The 17,703-nt window shown below is 48.2% G+C and overlaps 1 protein-coding gene across 1 annotated transcript in view; it reads left to right on the forward strand.

The window, feature by feature from the left end:
- The window catches only part of LOC147669056 (uncharacterized), a 139,706-nt gene that overhangs the window by 75,524 nt on the left and 46,479 nt on the right, over positions 1-17,703 (forward strand). Inside the window, exon 7 of the mRNA XM_086948256.1 lies at positions 6,095-6,196. Within this exon, the coding sequence (XP_086804382.1) occupies positions 6,095-6,196 (102 nt within the window). The remainder of the gene's footprint in view (positions 1-6,094; positions 6,197-17,703) is intronic.

Consider the following 17,703-nt stretch of genomic DNA (forward strand, 5'->3'; position numbering starts at 1 on the left):
TCCTCTGAGTCCAGTCACCTGGACAACATGGCTGCTAACACAGCTGGCCCCTCAAGCCTGTAATACCTGCCTCAGCCTAAGGATTGCTCCACCAGAACTTGGGGCACCGTGTGGAGCTGCCCTTCACCCCCTGCACTGCAGCCCTAAAATAATATTTTATGTCAGATTTCTCCCTTTTGTTTTTGAGCTTCTTCATAGTAGGAAGGCTTGGGCTACCTCACAACAGGCATCTAGCTGAGGCTACTTCATCAGTGTGATTTCCACCAGTCGCCAGCCTCCGCCTACTCTTTGCGTTACCTCTTCAATTGAAATGCTCTTTGGGCTACGTCGGTGGAATCTCCACCAAATGCCAGGCTCTGTTTTCTATTTGGGCTCCCAATGCAGCTGAATGACATTGGGCAGCGCTCTAAATAGGTTTTCTACCAATCACAGCTCCTATTTGTGGCCAATCTTCAGCTGAAAGCACCTATGACAAAAGCGTAGATTTCGATGCCGGAACCCAGCTAGGTCAAAACTTGGTACTGTGGACCTACACTGCTACCGGGCGCGCTTACTATACTTCCATGCACATACTGTCACTCACAATGTCAAGATAGTCTGTTTACCATATGCCAATAATGGCCTGATGTTTAATCATACTTACATCTAAACCTGGTTTTGTCTACCTTACAACATTATTGGTTCGGTGCTTGAACCTGTGCACATCTACTGCTTGCATTGTGCGACTGTATCATTATCCTATGTGTTTCACAGTGTTTCTTATGCCTACAAGTTGTACTATACTACAACACTGTTTTGATGATGGCACATGCTTATGTATGAACTAGGCTCTTGTCCGCCTTATGCCATTATTGGTTCGGTGCTTATCAATGTTAGTCCCTGGTATTGTACCACTGCATCATTACCCTCAGCATTTATTGTGTTTCTGTGCATATACTCTTCCATATGCTTACAAGCTGACTCTGCCCACCAATATTGTCTAGTGTGCATACACTGTGATTTCATGTTGATGTTGTCTTTTGTCCACGTTGTGATCTTTACCTATTATACTTCATATCAGCAGTAGTGTCCCTGCCTGTCCAATGTATGCTGTACAGGTTTACCCTGACGTCGTACCCATGTTATTGATTTATTCAATATATCCATGCCCTAGAACTGCTTAGGCCTCCCCGGCAAACAGGCCTACAAACAAACAAGCGCAGACAGCATTGCCCCCATCAAACCACCCAACACCAAGAGGTCCAACAAATACGCCATCTGAGAATGCAAATCAATAGAGCGACGCGGGCACTCCAGCAGAGGCCACACACACCACACCACACTAAAGTTCGCCCTCAGAAGATATCACCGCTCCCTCAAAGAAGCCAAAAAAGATACCCTGGCCACTTGCATCGAAACCAGCAGCAGCCACTCAAAGGAACTATTCAACATCATTAGAGAGCTCTCTGCCCCAGCAGTCGTCAAAAACACAATCCCCACACAGGACCTCTGCAACGCCCTGTTGAACCACTTCCACAACTAGATAGCAGACATCTATAGCAATTTCAACTCTCAATCAATGGAGATCATTCCACACGACTCCTGCCGACATCCCGCACAACCACCTCACCGACTGGACTCCCCTCAACACTGAGACTACCGCGACGATCATGACTTCCTTACACTCAGGCACTCCGACAGACCCCTGCCCACACGACACCTTCAACCTAGGATGGAAGGACATCTGCCCTCCGCTCACTTACATCCTCAAAGCGGCCATCAACACCGCCACCTTCCCAGAAACATAGAAACTCACAGAAGTGATACCCCTCCTAAAGAAACCCACCGCAGACCCCAACGACCTCAAGATTAGCCCTCCTCATCTCACTCCTCCCATTCCCTGTGAAGGTCCTTGAAAAAGCCATCAACCACCAGCTCACAGACAACCTGGAGAGAAAAAACCTACTAGACACCTCCCAATCCAGCTTCTGATCCAACCACAGCACAGAAATAGCCCTCATAGCCTCAACAGACGACATCAGAACCATACTCGACTGTGGAGAATCCGCTGCCCTTTTCCTCCTCGACCTCTCTGTGGCCTCTGACACCGCGTCCCATCACATCCCGGTCAACAGACTTCACCGCATCAGCATCAGTGGCAACGTACTCAAGCTAATCAGCTCATTTTTTCACAGGACGCTCACAAAGAATTTGTCTACCACCCTACACCTCCAAAGCCAAGGACGTCATCTGCGGCGTCCCCCAGGACTCCTCGCTCAGCCCCACCTTGTTCAACTTCTACATGACTCCGCCAGCCAACATCGTCCGCAGCCACAGATTGAAAGTCATCTCATACACAGAAGACACCCAACTCATCCTCTATGCCACTGAAGACACCTGTGCCACCAGAGCCAACTTCTGGAACGCTATAACCAACATCGCCGCCTCGATGAAAAATAACTGCCTGAAATTGAACAAAGACAAGACGGAAGTGCTCATCTTTGGAAGAAGCCCTCCCCTGTGATACGACATCTGGTGGGCCCCGCTCTCGGACCTGCACCAACCCCCTCCCCCCACCACCCACACCAGGAATCTGGGCATCATCATAGACAACGGGTTCTCCATGATGCGCCGGGTCAGCGCAGTAACCTCCACAAACCTCCACATCCTCTGAATGCTCTGCAAGATCTTCGGGTGGACCCCGCCCAGCACCAGGAGAACAGTAACACAGGTCCTCATCACCAGCCGACTGGACTACGGAAATGCATTCTATATCGGAATTACCACCCAGCTCCTGAAACGACTCCAGACAATCCAAAGCGTACGGGCAAACTCATCCTTTATCTCCCAAGGCGATCAAGCATCACGCCCCCCCCCTCAGAAACCATCACTGGCTCCCAATCAAGAAGAGATGCCACTTCAAACTACTAACTTACGCTTACAAGGCCCTCCACAACCCATGACCTGCCTACATCATCCACTGCATGACTTTTCACCAGCCAAACAGCCCACCAGCCACCTCAGCTCAGGCCACCTTGTCCTTGCACATGTCCCACACATCCATCGGATACTTGGAGGAGGTCGATCCTTTTTCTACCGCGCTGCTAGTCCTGAAATGACCTGCCCCTCCACCTCTGGACCTCCACCACCTGTGCCGACTTAAGGAGAGCACTCAAGACCTGGCTGTTCGATTAAACGGCTCATACTTAGCGCCTGGATACTGCCCGGATGATAAGCCATACTCTACAAATCCTTTTGATATGATATGATAGGATATGATATGATACAAACCCTACCTCAGCCACTAGCCATTGACACCTCGACCATTAATGAACTTGAGAAACACAGGTGCTACTGGGCAATCTAGGTACCAGTTACTGCACAGTAACTGCACCAGTTACTGCACTGGTTACCCACCAAATCCTCAATGACTTCCCCTCTCCATGCATCTCTGACTCGCTACTCGTCTTAAGAAGTGCCCCCACTCCTCCAATAAAAACAACAGACATGCCACCTAATCCATGGAACGACTCTCCGCTGCAACAGGCAATTATCTTGGCAGATCCCCTCCCCCGAGAAGGGCCCTAAATAGCCGTCTGTGCAATAGGACTGTACACCAATGTTACACCGCAACTCCACCATGGAAAGGTATGGCCCCAACTCATACCATATTAGGTTCTCATGAAACCTCTGCAAAACTGCTGCAAAAAATGTCAAGCACTAATTGCTTAAATAACACCCAGAGACACTAATAACTGGCATCTTCTACAGTCCTGCACACGGAGGCATTATAGCTGACTTCATCTTCTATACTATGAACCCCGCCAAATGGAGAGAGATGTCCAACAGCACCTTCGCATAACTGACACTACCAATGTCCCTTATGGAACTAAGCTCACTGTATCCCCTTCCCAGAATGTCAACGGAGAATTGTCCATGACCATCTACAAAAACTGGAACATCCTAGTCCATGCCTCTAAACATAACCTAACCCTCTTTGATCGCTACTTACTTAAGCTCTACGCCGCCATGCCATCTGGTTCCACCTCCACCCCCCCCCCCCCCCCCCCCCACCCTCCTGGGAGCCAACCCCCCTCACCATCTACTAGAGATCTAATCCATGCACCCTCACTTCCACCTAAGAATCCTTCTACTCTAAATCCTCCTTGCACTAACTCCACCCCCTTCAGCCCCCTCTACTGCCAGACAACCGTACAATACAGTTTCATTATCAGAAACACTCTCCCCCTACACATCCTACGTCCTGGACTCCTCCCAATCCGGCTTCCGAAGTAACCGCAGCACAGAGACCGCGCTTCTCCCTGTCACCAATGACATCCACTTCCTCCTCGACCGAGATGAGACCGCAGCTCTCATCCTACTGGACCTCTTGGCCGCTTACGACACAGTTTCCCACCGCACCATAATCATGAGACTCCATGACGCCAGCTACCGCGAGAAGACAGTGGTCTGGAATCACTCTTTCCTTACCGGCCGGACACAGCGAGTCAGACAACCCCCATTCCTTTCAGAACCTACAGAGATCAGCTGCAGAGTGCTGCAGGGTTTCTCCGTGAGCCCCACCCTCTTCAACGTCTACATGGTCCTCCTCACAGACATCATCTGAAGCCACAGACTCAACATCGTCTCCTACTCGGATAACACTCAGCTGATCCTCGCCAACGAACCCACAACCGCCAGAACAAACTTCCAGAGCAGAACGAAGAGTCTCGCCACCTGGATGAAAGACAGCTGCCTCAAGCTCAACTCGGACAAGACTGAAGTGCTCAACCTGGGTCCCACCACTACAGACTGGGATGATATTTGATATTTATGGAAATTTGTAAAGCGCGACTACCGCTCCGGAAGGAGCATCTTGGCGCTGAGCGTGCAGAGGGATGACTCCTGGTGGCCAGTTGATCTGGAACCTCCACCCATCCCTACGGACCACGCACTCAACCTTGGAATCATACTGAACTCATTGCTCTCAATGAACCGCCAAATCGACTCAGTTTCCTCACCCTGCTTCTATACACTCTGGCGGCTGCTTTGAAGGACATTCAGTTGGATCCCCATAGAATCCAGGAAGACCGTCACCCACGCACTCATCACCAGCAGATTTGACTACGGAAACACACTTTACGCCAGCATCCCCCAGAAACAATTCAAGAAACTACACAATGTTCAAATCGCAGCCGCCAGACTGGTTCTTGACATCTCCTGCTGCAGCCTCATCACATAACACCTCCGACAACTCCGCTGGCTCCCAGTCAACAAGAGAATCATCTTCAAGCTCCTCACACATGCCTACAAAGCTCTCCACAACATAGGACTAGCATACCTTGACCACCGCCTAGCATTCCTCGTACCCGCTAGACATCTCCCATCTGCCTATTGCGCCCTAGCCTCCGTTCCCAGGATCGACAAGACCAGAACTGGAGGAAGTTCCTCCTTCTTCCTTGCTGCCAAGACCTGGCTCTTTCAATGATCCTCCACACCCAGGTGGACCAGCCCCCCCCCACACCCCTCACCAGTTCATTGAGGCCCTCACGGGTGAGTAGTCATGCTTTACAAACCCCTGATTGGATTAATTGATTGACACATGGCACTCCTCCACTGCCCAGCTAGAGCTACCTATTGAACCAACAACCTCACAGTCCATCAACCTCAGCATGAAGCCGGCATCACACATCTCTGACCCCACCCCTGCGGCACTTGCAAACAATCTCAGCCGCATCATCTCTCCTGTATGGACCAAAATCATGAACTCCTCCCTATTGTGCAGATCCATGCTGGCCGCCCTCAAACGCTGCCAAGTCACCCCCCTTCTCAAAAAGCCGGATGCCGACCCGAACAATAGCAGACCTATCACTAACCTCACGCTCCTCATCAAAATGATTCAAAAATATGTGCTTGCACAGCTCAACAAAAAATACGTCCAGTATAAAATAAATAATTGTTGGGGTGGAAGATCAGCATTTCCCGTTATTGGATCTTCCAACACTGATTATTATTCTTTGTTAATAATTATGTTTAACAACTTGAAGATCAAAGAACCTGTTTCTCCCAGGCATTCATTTGTGCTGTACTTCCTTTTTTATTGCTGGGTTTGCAGATATTGCATCAATTGGTTCACCGAAAATTAAAACGGAGGATGACTCGTACTCTATCCATCACCTAGACTCCGAGAGAAGAGAGCGCATACCCAGCGGTGCAGGTGAGCGAATTTGTCTGCATGGATGCTCCAAGTCAAACAGTATCAGAAGGCAATAAAAAGAGATTCAATCTATACACTCATATTGGTAATAGGCAGGATTAGTATGCCCTGGAGTGTGTCTCCTTCATAAACTTCGAATGGAAACTGTCCCTCCACCTGTTACAGTGCTGAAGGCCATCACCTGGGACTCAGTACATAATACCAGATGTCTACAAAACGTCCTAGGTCAAGAAATGTTGGGGAGAGATATGAGAAACATTAGCAATGAGGCTAACGTATGAAATAGATAAAATGCGAATATTGTATCAACAAATTGAACGTAACATATGGAACAACTTCAGCTTCGATACAGATTCTCATTTCTATTTCTGTCAGTTGCACTAAAAGACTAAAGTAGAGACTTAATGTAGGAAACCCCAATTTGTATTTGTCCTGGTACGAGTCACTTAATTTTCTTGTCATTGGCAAAAATTAAATCAAGGGTAAGTGGCAGTTTTATAGATGCCATTTAGGTTCTGCTGTACTGGATCAAGAACATTTTGTCTTTTATCCATCTCATGTTTTGTCATAGTCTGACCGGAATTACTCTGCCTTTGAAACAGATTGCTTACACATGAATATGGCGTGCATTAAAAGAAGACCTCTTATTATGGACTCTAACAGCCTGATTCATCAAAGAACCGATTTGCGAGTCTCTAATAGAGATTCATAAGGAATCGCTATTAGAGACTCGCAAAACGGTATTCATGTAGGAACCGCAAAATAAAATGCGATTCCTACACATTCCTTATTTGCGATTAGCAAATTGCTAATCGCTAATAATGAAAAACTCCCCATTCATTCCTATGGGCCAAAAGGCCCATAGGAATGAATGGGGAGTATTCCTTATTTGCGATTAGCAATTTGCTAATCGCAAATAAGATTGCGATTTGAAGGGTGCAAGGGGTGTCCAAAGGACACCCTGTAGCACCCCTTAAATGCACATTTGAACAGGTGTTTCGCACACACATGTTCAAAGGACATGTGTGTGTGTAACATGCAAAAGAAAAAAATGCACTAAAGTGCTTTTTACTCTTTTTTCGCAATTTACCACCAAGTCTGACTTGGTGGTAAATTGTGACCAAATATTGCGATTTCGCAATTTCTAATTGGTTGATGAATTGCATTTAAGGAATCTCTATTAGAGATTCCTTAAATCCAATTCCTCGCAAATATGCGATTTCGGTAATAGCGATTTTTGCATTTGGGATGATGAATCCCAAATGCAAAAATCGCACTCACAAAGGGCCAGATTCTCAGAATCTGGCCCTTTGCGAGCGCAATTCAGCTTGATGAATCAGGCTGTAAGTCATTTAAGTTCTGAATTGATCACTGACATTTTTAGATGTTTAAGAACTCTTTTATGTAAGAATAGCCTTCAGGCTACAAGGCCATTTTTCTGTGCGCAGTTTGAGTTACACTCAGTTGTATTCCTGGTTGGCGAATATTATATCTCGTCTTTGTCCTTACAATCAACTTACTCTTGCGTTGCTGGAATAGTTCAGTCTTTCTTAGACAAAGTCAAGAAGGCTTAAGTATAGATTGACCCAGAGGAACTAGAGGATCTTCATTGAAAGACCTTCTTAATTTGACAACATTGATTGAATTTCACCCAACAAGCTATTTTTGTTCTAGCGAAGGAATTACAGGTGAATGTTATCAAAATGTATCCTGGCTCGACCATTTCTGGAGGAAGCGTGGGTCGGGTACAGAAACAAGGTTTGCCCGGTTGGAATATTTACCTTCCGACTTAATCTCTGAACTGGAAGTCAAAAATGTTCAGTGGGACAAGACTGCAGGCTGTACCTACAGAGCGCTCCACGGCAATGGATAGCTGCTGGACAATGTTCTGGTGAAGCCGTTGCCTTTTGGCAGTAAATCTGAGACCCAGAGAAATTTGAATTCCGCACCCAGTGAAGCTCCCTTGCCTGCCGGATACTATTGGCGCCTTTGCCCTGGGAAGATTTCTACGTTCTGACTTAGTCACTTTTTTGGAGCTTGGATTCTTCCAGCGAGACGAGGCTTCAGGCTTTAGCCGAAAAGTGTTCCACAAGGCCAGATACCATCCCCAACAGACTCTACTGAACTGGATTTGCTGCTGCAGAGGTTTTCCAAGTGGGAACAACCTGCATCCTAAGGCCAGCTGGAATGCACTTTCATCGGAACAGCTTGACAGGTTGGTCCCAGCACCGCAGATGTCTTTAAATCCAAAAGGTTTCTGGGTTCAAGTTTTCAGGATATGTTAGGTACACTTTAATAAAACCAAGGGTCCCAGGACAGACCTTGGGGTTCAAGACTCACTTCAGCAGAATAATCTAACCGCACGGACCAGGGCAGGTCCAGTTGGAACTGGTCAGCTGGGCAGTTGCAGTAAAGGCCTCTTGTAGCTTTTCATGTCCCTGTAGCTTGAACAGGAGGACAGCTTATTTGTCCTGGGTTCAAGAAGGACAGCAGGTTCAGTCTTCTAGGCTCTTCTCAGGTCCCAGACTGCAAGTTCAGTCCTCTTCTGGTTCTGATCTTCCATATGTCCAGTAGTGTTCTGAAAATAGGCATTTATACCCGGCACCAGCCTGTTGGTGGGGTTGTGATTGTTGCCCCACAGCAAGCAATCCCACAGTGCCTCTCTCTGCCTAAATGCAAGGGGACAAAACCTTTCTTCCCCTATGCAGAGCCTGTGTGCCCTCCCCAGAGGTGTGCGGTACAAAAGGGGGTGGTGATGGACGGAGCATCTGAATCAATCAAACACTCACACCCAGTCAAAAGATCTGGGTTTAATCCATCACTATTCTTTAGCCCACTCTGCCACCCCAGTTCAGACATGGCTATATGCAAATCTGTCTGACCCTGTGCCTCATGGGAACAGTCCAGCCCGAACTGCCAAGCCATGTCTTCCCTGGACCGGAAACAAGCTTCCGAGGACCGGTTTCTGGCATTCCAGCCGTCTTCAGCCCGGCTTGCTTGAATCCAGTGGCAAAGTGAGCAAGGGACTCACGTCTGAGCATACCCTGCCACACTTATGGCGGCCAAAATCGGTACAAAAGGGGGTGGTGATGGACAGAGCATCTGAATCAATCAAACACTCCCACCCAGTCAAAAGATCTGGGTTTAATCCATCACCGTTCTTTAGCCCACTCTGCCACCCCAGTTCAGACATGGCTATATGCAAATCAGTCTGACCCCAGAGGTGTGGGCAGGAAAATGAACAATCCTACTCTGTGTTCCCTCTAACCCAGGTCTGGGGGTAGCTTCTATCCCTTTGGAATTGGAGGCTGCCTGACTAAGGGAACACAGAAGTAAGTACGTGCGAAATTTGCAAATTTGCGTTCCGTGAATTCGCGCAAAATCGAATTCGCAATCCGCAAAATACGCGAATTCGTGCAAATTTGCGGATTTTTGTTTCTTTGCGTGTTTGCGGGGTTTTTTGCGTGTTCGCCGTTCTTTTTGCGTGTACGCGGGCCGCTTGCATGTCGAAGTTATCTATGCGGTCCTGTATAGGCACAGCACCCTCTGGTTCACCACTGCCACCCTCTGGTTCACCACTGCCACCCTCTGGTTCACCACTGCTACCCTCTGGTTCACCCCTGCCACCCTTTGGTTCACCCCTGCCACCCTCTGGTTCAGCACTGCCACTCTCTGGTTCACCCCTGCCACCCTCTGGTTCAGCTCTGTCACCCTCTGGTTCACCACTGCCACCCTCTGGTTCACGACTGCCACCCTCAGGTTCATCACAGCAACTCTGGTTCACGACTGCCACCCTCTGGTTCACCCCTGCCACCCTCTGGTTCAGCACTGCCACCCTATGGTTCACCACTGCCACTCTCTGGTTTACCACTGCCACCCTCTGGTTCACCCACGCCACCCTCTGGTTCACCACTGCCACCCTCTGGTTCACCCCTGCCACCCTCTGGTTCACCCCTGCCACCCTCTGGTTCACCCCTGCCACCCTCTGGTTCAGCACTGCCACCCTCTGGTTCATCACTGCCACCCTCTGGTTCACCACTGCCACCCTCTACCAAGACCTTTTGTGACCCAGCGGCAGCACAAAAGATGCGCCAGGGTGCTGGGTATTAACAACGTGACGATTCTGAGATGTGTCACGTTGTAAAGGCCTGCACCATCAGGAGGCGTTCCGGCGCAGGGGAGGGCGTTCCTGCGCAGGAACGCCTCCTAAAAGTGGCTGAGTGAAATCTACACTACACTCAGTCACTTTTAGGCCAATGCTGTGTCAAAACCCTGCGCCTGCTTGAAGCAGGCGCAAGGCTTGATGCAGCATTGGGGAGATAGGGCCCCCCAGAGCATTGCTGGAGCTGCGTCGCACCACCACAGCACCACTCAGCACCACCACAGCACCACCACAGCACCACTCAGTGCCACCACAGCATCACTCAGCACCACCACAGCATCACTCAGCACTGCCACATTATCACTCAGCACCACCACAGCACCACTCAGCACCACCACAGCACCACTCAGGACCACCACAGCATCACTCAGCACCACTCAGCACCACCACAGCACCACTCAGCGCCACCACAGCATCACTCAGCACCACCACAGCATCACTCAGCACCACCACAGCACCAATCAGCACCACCACAGCACCACTCAGCGCCACCACAGCATCACTCAGCACCACCACAGCATCACTCAGCACCACCACAGCATCACTCAGCACCACCACAGCATCACTCAGGACCACCACATTATCACTCGGCACCACCACAGCACCACTCAGCACCACCACAGCATCTCTCAGCACCACCACAGCACCACTCAGCACCACCCCAGCATCACTTAGCACCATCCCAGTATCACTCAGCACCACTACAGCACCACTCAGCATCACCACAACACCACTCAGCACCACCACAGCGCCACCCCAGCATCAATCTGCACAACCATTCAACAACAACTGATTCAAATATGTTCTCTTAATGTTTCAAACTTTATTACAAATGTCACAAAAAGATGTTAATATTTCACTTCTGCTCTTGGATTTTCGTCACAATAAAATACACTGAACATAATCTTCGCAAAAGTTATTTACAAAAGTTTAAGCTATTGCCATTATAAATTAAAATCACTTTTATTTAAGTATTAATTATTTAAAAAAATTAAAAGCCATTGTAATTTGTAATATCAATACAGCTAAGTCACGTAAATACAAAACATGTTGCATTACAAATGCTATAGGTGTCTGTAAGAAATGGGGGTTACCCAAATCTCCAAGGGGGTAGCATGGCATCAAGCGGGCAAGCCAAACTTCGAGGACATGTGAAGCACTCACGCAGTACCCACAGACGACACACCAGTCACACCACAAAAGAGTCACGACACCACCTTTGGTTGGAAATAGATTACGTTTAGTTATGTCTCCAACCTGCAAGGTAAAAAGGAACAGAATAGTGGTAGTCACAACAAGGCGCCAACTGGCACCAGAGCCAAGTACTTCAGAGGGGGATTATTTACATGGGACAAAAAGGGTTGAGTCCAAAGTCCATGCTGAAAGGAAAAAGGATTGTTAACTAAACACTAGACCTTGGGCCAATCTGGCGGGGCCAACTCAGGCTCTCATCCTTAGGAGGTTGGCTGAAATTGTAAGTTGCAACATTAGCGTAAGTACACCTCATGCGTGGCAACGCCCACCCAACCCCTGTAAGGGAAAAACATCATATAATACTAGACAGGAACATGACTCCTCAGCCCCCCCCCGCAACCTGCAACACAAACATTAAGCAGTGCATTGGCATCAATAACATATGAACCAGGCCTGTATCACATTTTCCGTGGGCACCATCCGGCCCCTACATCATGTGTAAAACCAGGGGGGCATAGGCATCCCCACCCTGCACTAGGAGTACTTCCAGGCCTCTAATGGACTCCCTAGGGCACCCCACACTGGCATAAAGGGCAAGATCCACAGTACCTAACAGGCGTGTAAAGTCAACATACACTAGTAACAGGTCATAACCCTTAATGGGCAGGGATAACCAAGCATTTCCTCTCACCCGGTTACTGTGCGGGAATAATCATTTCAGTAGGGCAACCATATGCCTTCCATCCCAAAAGGGGGAAAAGATTCCTGAATGAGCAACAACACTTCATTTGGTAAAAGTACCTTTCCTCAATACCCTTGTGAGAGAGCTAAACGCTAACCATTTCCTGAGGCTCTAATTAATGAGTACTAACATTTCATTACCCATGAATACACAGGGCGTCTGTGGCGATTGCGAAGATGAAAGGGTTGAATTCCTGCTATGTGGTGAAAACGGGCATGTGGCAAAAAACTACGACTCCCAGACTGCCGTGGGGGAGTCTTGTGAGTACTAAGCCCCTCCTTCCCCAGAGAAAGGTGCTTGTCAATTGTTCCTGCAGTTCGAGTCGAGGGATGGGCGGATGGTGATCCCCGCCGGATTCCAGCGAGAAGAAGTTCAGCGCTTAGCAGAGGAATCGTGTTTGGAGACTGTGTGGTGAAGCGGAGATTCGCCAAGCGGTATTTTGAGATAACGAGAAGGAGCGCGGGCTCGCCTCCTTCCGATTTGTAGAATTGTTGTCCTGGACTCTGAGAGGAGTTGTGCATTTAAGTGTAGCCGCGGAGTCGTTTTAGTGCGCATCAGCGCTACAGTGACACACGAGTAATCTAGCCTTGGTTGTCGTGCACGCGTGTTTATTTAACGCGAGCCGGTAACAGGCTAAAAGTACTAAGAGAACATTTTGAGATCCTGCGCGGCTGCGCTAGGATTGTACCTGTATTCAGCCCGATAGAGGGAAAGTTGAACTCGAGTTCCAAGACAGATGCTATATGTACCTTGAACTGCTTTTTGGGAAACGGAGTCCATGTTGTGCTGCTAAACAACTACAGGAGAGCAGAAGATTAGAAGCATCGTTTGTTTATGATTTTTGCTTGGTTGAGTAAACATATTATTGTGGAGCTGACGGTCCGAGACTTTGGGAATTATCCTATGTATAAAAAGGACACTTTGACGAGGAAAGGAGTTCTTGGAAACCTTCCATTAGAAGCCCTTTCAATAGGAATTGTGGTGAGTGATACCATAATCTCACTTGATAATAGAATTAAGTATAGTGTGAACCTGAAGGGTAATAGTGTGTTTGTTCACCTTTCAGATACCCGTGACGGTGTTACAGAGCTGTCCTTTAGACCCAGTCCATTTCTGAGAAGAAACGCAGAGAAGTACATCCATCTCTACGTTTCCACATCTGCTTCTTCTCTCCTTTTTTCCCTTCTTTGCACAAAGTCAGACAGAGGTATATCTTTTCTCTGTTGGGGGTTGTGCAAGCAGGGAGTCTGGGTTCTAGCATCTATCATCGTCTCTGCTGGGACAAGTAGTAAGGTTAGTGGCGTTTATGTTCCTTGTGCTGCTGCCAGTCCCGACAGATTGACAAGCCCAAGTAACAAGACCCAGCCCGGACGATGAATGTTGAAAGTGTACTAAATTCCGTGGTGGAGAGCCTTGCGGCTCTTCAGCAGGAAGTCACCACTTCACGCACAGAGAGTCAGGTACTATATAAGGAACTGGGGGTCCTTAGAAAGGAGATGTCCGAGTTGTCCAATAAAGGTAACAAGGGGGCTTCTTATATCAAACCGGCCACTTTACAACCCCCTTCCCCTGCCATATCTCCTGTGTCCCAGGGCGCTGAAGGGGGTGGGTTCACTGTGTCAACACCCTCCTCTTCTTCGGATGCAGTTCCTACCGTCCATGTGATACAGAATACTGGAATTCCACTGGCCCCTCCTGCAAGGTTTTACGGGGATCCCCGTAAATTTGAAACATTTCTGAATCAATGTAGATTGCACTTTCTGTGCAAGCCGGGGGTGTTCCAAGAGGATACAACAAAGACCGCGTTTATGATGTCCTACATGGGAGGCAATGCAGCAAGTTGGACAATACCTTTGCTGGAGAGAAATGATCCGGTATTGCATGATTTTGATGATTTTTGCTTGGAACTGAGGCGATTGTTCGACAGAAAACTCCATATGTTGTCTCTGGATAGAGAGTTATTGACATTGCGACAAGGGTCCCAAGATTTGCTTTCCTACATTACTTCCTTTAATCGACTCGTGGTCGAAACAGAGTGGCCTACGGCAAAGAGGATCTCTATTTTCTACCAAGGGCTTCGGGGGGAGCTTAAAGATGTATTAGCTCAAGTAGTACAACTTCCCACGACCTGTGAAGAACTGATTGACTTGACCGTTCAATTGGATCATCGCCTTCTGGAAAGACGGGGTGATAGAGGCAGAGGAGACGGTCGTTTCTTCTACCCACGTCCCCGGAGTAACATAGAAGACCACCCGAAGATGCCCGAGGGTGTCGAACCAATGCAAATAGGAGGTCTTAGGGGCCCCCTTTCGAAGGAAGAAAAAGATAAAAGAAGAAGACTGAAACAGTGCCTATACTGCGGAAAGGGCGGTCATTTTGTTAAAGATTGCCGAGCAAGAAACGTGTTCCCTGGAAGATCGACGGCCTCCCCTGCACAGGCTGTCATACAAGCGGGAAGACCGGCGGAAAACTAGCATGCCCAAATCAGGAGGAGGTCGCTGCCTTGGGTTGTTTACCGTCAAAGATCTCATCTACACTCGCGAATACCTTGCATCCTGCAGTGGCCCACATGAATCTAAAGGTAACTTTATGGGTCACTTCCAGTGATGCTATGGAAATTGATGCGCTGCTTGACTCAGGAGCCACTGGTAACTATATTGACCAGGAATACGCCATGAAAATTGGGATTGTATGTGAGAAGGATAAACCGGAGCTGGTCAAAGCAGTGGATGGAACAGTGTTGTCATCTGGTCCAGTCTCTTATCATACACAAGCACTGCGGATGCAGACGAATCGAAACCATCATGAGATGATACAATTCGACTTGATAGACGCGCCCCAGTTCCGTCTCATATTGGGGATGCCGTGGTTGACGCTTCACGATCCTCAAGTCAGCTGGGCAGCACGCACTATTACCTTATCTTCTGCGTTTTGTAAGGCGAATTGTAGACAGGAGTTGTCTAGTACTGAAGAACAACAAGCTACGCCTTCAGTCTGCCTGGCTTCTGGATGTTCTATCGGACCATACTGTTGTGCCACAGCTCTCCCTGATGAATACCAGGAGTTCAGTTCTTTGTTTGACAAACAAAAGGCCACCGATCTGCCACCACATCGTGTATACGATTGTAGGATTGATCTCATTCCGGGTGCTGATATTCCTTGTAGCCGAGTCTACGCCCTTACTGAAAAAGAAACCGTGTATTTGCGGAATTACCTTGATGAAAATCTGGCTACGGGGTTCATCCGTCATTCTACATCGCCTGCTTCCTCGCCGATGTTTTTTATTCCCAAGAAGGATTGCGAGGAATTGAGGCCATGCATCGATTACAGGGCCATTAACAGAATGACGGTGAAAAATCGTTATCCTCTGCCACTTATACCTGTACTCTTAGACCAGCTGAAGGGAGCACGATTCTTCACAAAACTCGATCTCAGAGGGGCGTACCATTTGGTTAGAGTTCAGAGTGGGGACGAGTGGAAAACCGCGTTTAGAACCAAATTCGGATTGTTCGAGTACCTTGTGATGCCATTCGGGCTCTGTAACGCCCCTGCCGCCTTCCAATACTTCATGGATGAGGTACTACGTGGGTGTCTGGAGACATTCTGCATCGTGTACATAGATGACATTTTAATCTATTCATCTACTCTTCACGAACACGTGGATCATGTGAAAACTGTGCTACATCGCCTACGGCAAAATTCCTTGTATGCCAAACTCAAAAAATGTCTTTTTCACGTGAAAGAAGTATCCTTCCTTGGTTACATCATCTCAGCCCAAGGCTTCCAAATGGATTCCAGTAAAGTGGAGGCTATCGTAGGATGGGGTACGCCCAAGAACGTCAAGGCAGTGCAGAGTTTCCTTGGTTTTGCCAACTACTACCGACGGTTCATCAAGGATTTCTCCAAGATAATTCAACCCATATCTAGTCTACTGAGGAAGAACACTGTGTTTGGTTGGAACCCTGCAGCGGAAAGGTCGTTTCAGTATCTCAAAGAACAGTTTACACAGGCTCCTATCCTGCGCCACCCTGATCCGCAGATACCTTTCGTCTTGGAAACCGATGCCTCCCTGTATGCCATTGGCGGAATACTATCACAACGTCACCCCGAAACAGGTCAGTTGCATCCTGTGGCCTATTTCTCGAGGAAACTTACCCCTTGCGAGATCAACTACTCCGTTACGGACAAAGAACTTCTCGCTATAAAACGGGCGTGTGAGGAATGGCGGCACTACCTGTTGGGAGCCATGCACACAGTCGAAATTTACACCGATCACAGAAACCTGTTGTTCCTTAAAACCGCCAAGGCTCTTACTCCCCGGCAATTGAGGTGGACTCTGTTCTTTTCGGACTTTGATTTTGTTATCAAATATAGACCAGGGCCTCAAAATGGGAAAGCTGACGCTCTTTCTCGGATCGGGGAAACGGCAGAGCAGAGTACCGAGAAGGAAGATGAACCTCCACTAATCCTTCGGGAAACCGACAATCCCTCTTCCTTGATCGCTTTGATATCTACACCGGAATTCCTGGATGATGTTCGGGTGGCGCTTGCAGATATGGACGTGCAAGGTTGGATACAGGAGGATCCTGACCACCGAACGGAAAAGGATGATCTTGCTTATCAAGGATTAGCCATTTTTGTCCCCAATGAACCTTTGCAACGAAAAGTGTTGTCTTGGATCCATGATTCTCCATTGGGTGGACATTTGGGTATCTATAAGACAATTGCAGGGGTGGAACGCACCTTCTGGTGGCCAAAATTGAGAGACGCTGTAAGACATTATGTGATGAACTGTGCTGTTTGCATTCAAGGGAAAGCCATTCATGTTAAACCTGTTGGATTGCTTCGACCGCTCCCTATTCCGCCTAAACCATGGCATACAGTGTCAATGGACTTCATCGTAGAAATGCCACCCTGTGAGGAGAAAACGGTGATCTTAGTGGTCATAGACCATTTAACAAAGATGGGACATTTCATTCCCCTGAAAGGCTTGCCTACCTCTGTAGAATTGGCGCATGTGTTCTTGCAACACATAGTTCGTGCCCATGGGATCCCTTGTGTACTCATCACCGATCGAGGTACTCAATTTACCTCTCATTTTTGGAAAGCCCTCTGTAAAATCCTGGATGTTGATGCTAGGCTCTCTTCGTCCTATCACCCTCAGACGGGCGGAAAAACGGAACGCCTGAATCAGACGTTGGAGCAATATCTTCGCTGCTTTGCCTTGCAGAACGATACTGAATGGACTACCTTGATATGGATGGCGGAATTTGCGTACAACAATGCCATTCATTCCACGTTGGGCTGTTCCCCTTTCTTCTGTCTGTATGGCTATCACCCTAATGCACTGCCTTTTGAGGTGCCTGTTCACTCCCCGGTGCCAAGCATACACGAACATCATGCACATCT

This window comes from Lissotriton vulgaris, unplaced genomic scaffold (assembly GCF_964263255.1).
Source record: "Lissotriton vulgaris unplaced genomic scaffold, aLisVul1.2 SCAFFOLD_1037, whole genome shotgun sequence".
Taxonomy (NCBI): Eukaryota; Metazoa; Chordata; class Amphibia; order Caudata; family Salamandridae; genus Lissotriton; species Lissotriton vulgaris.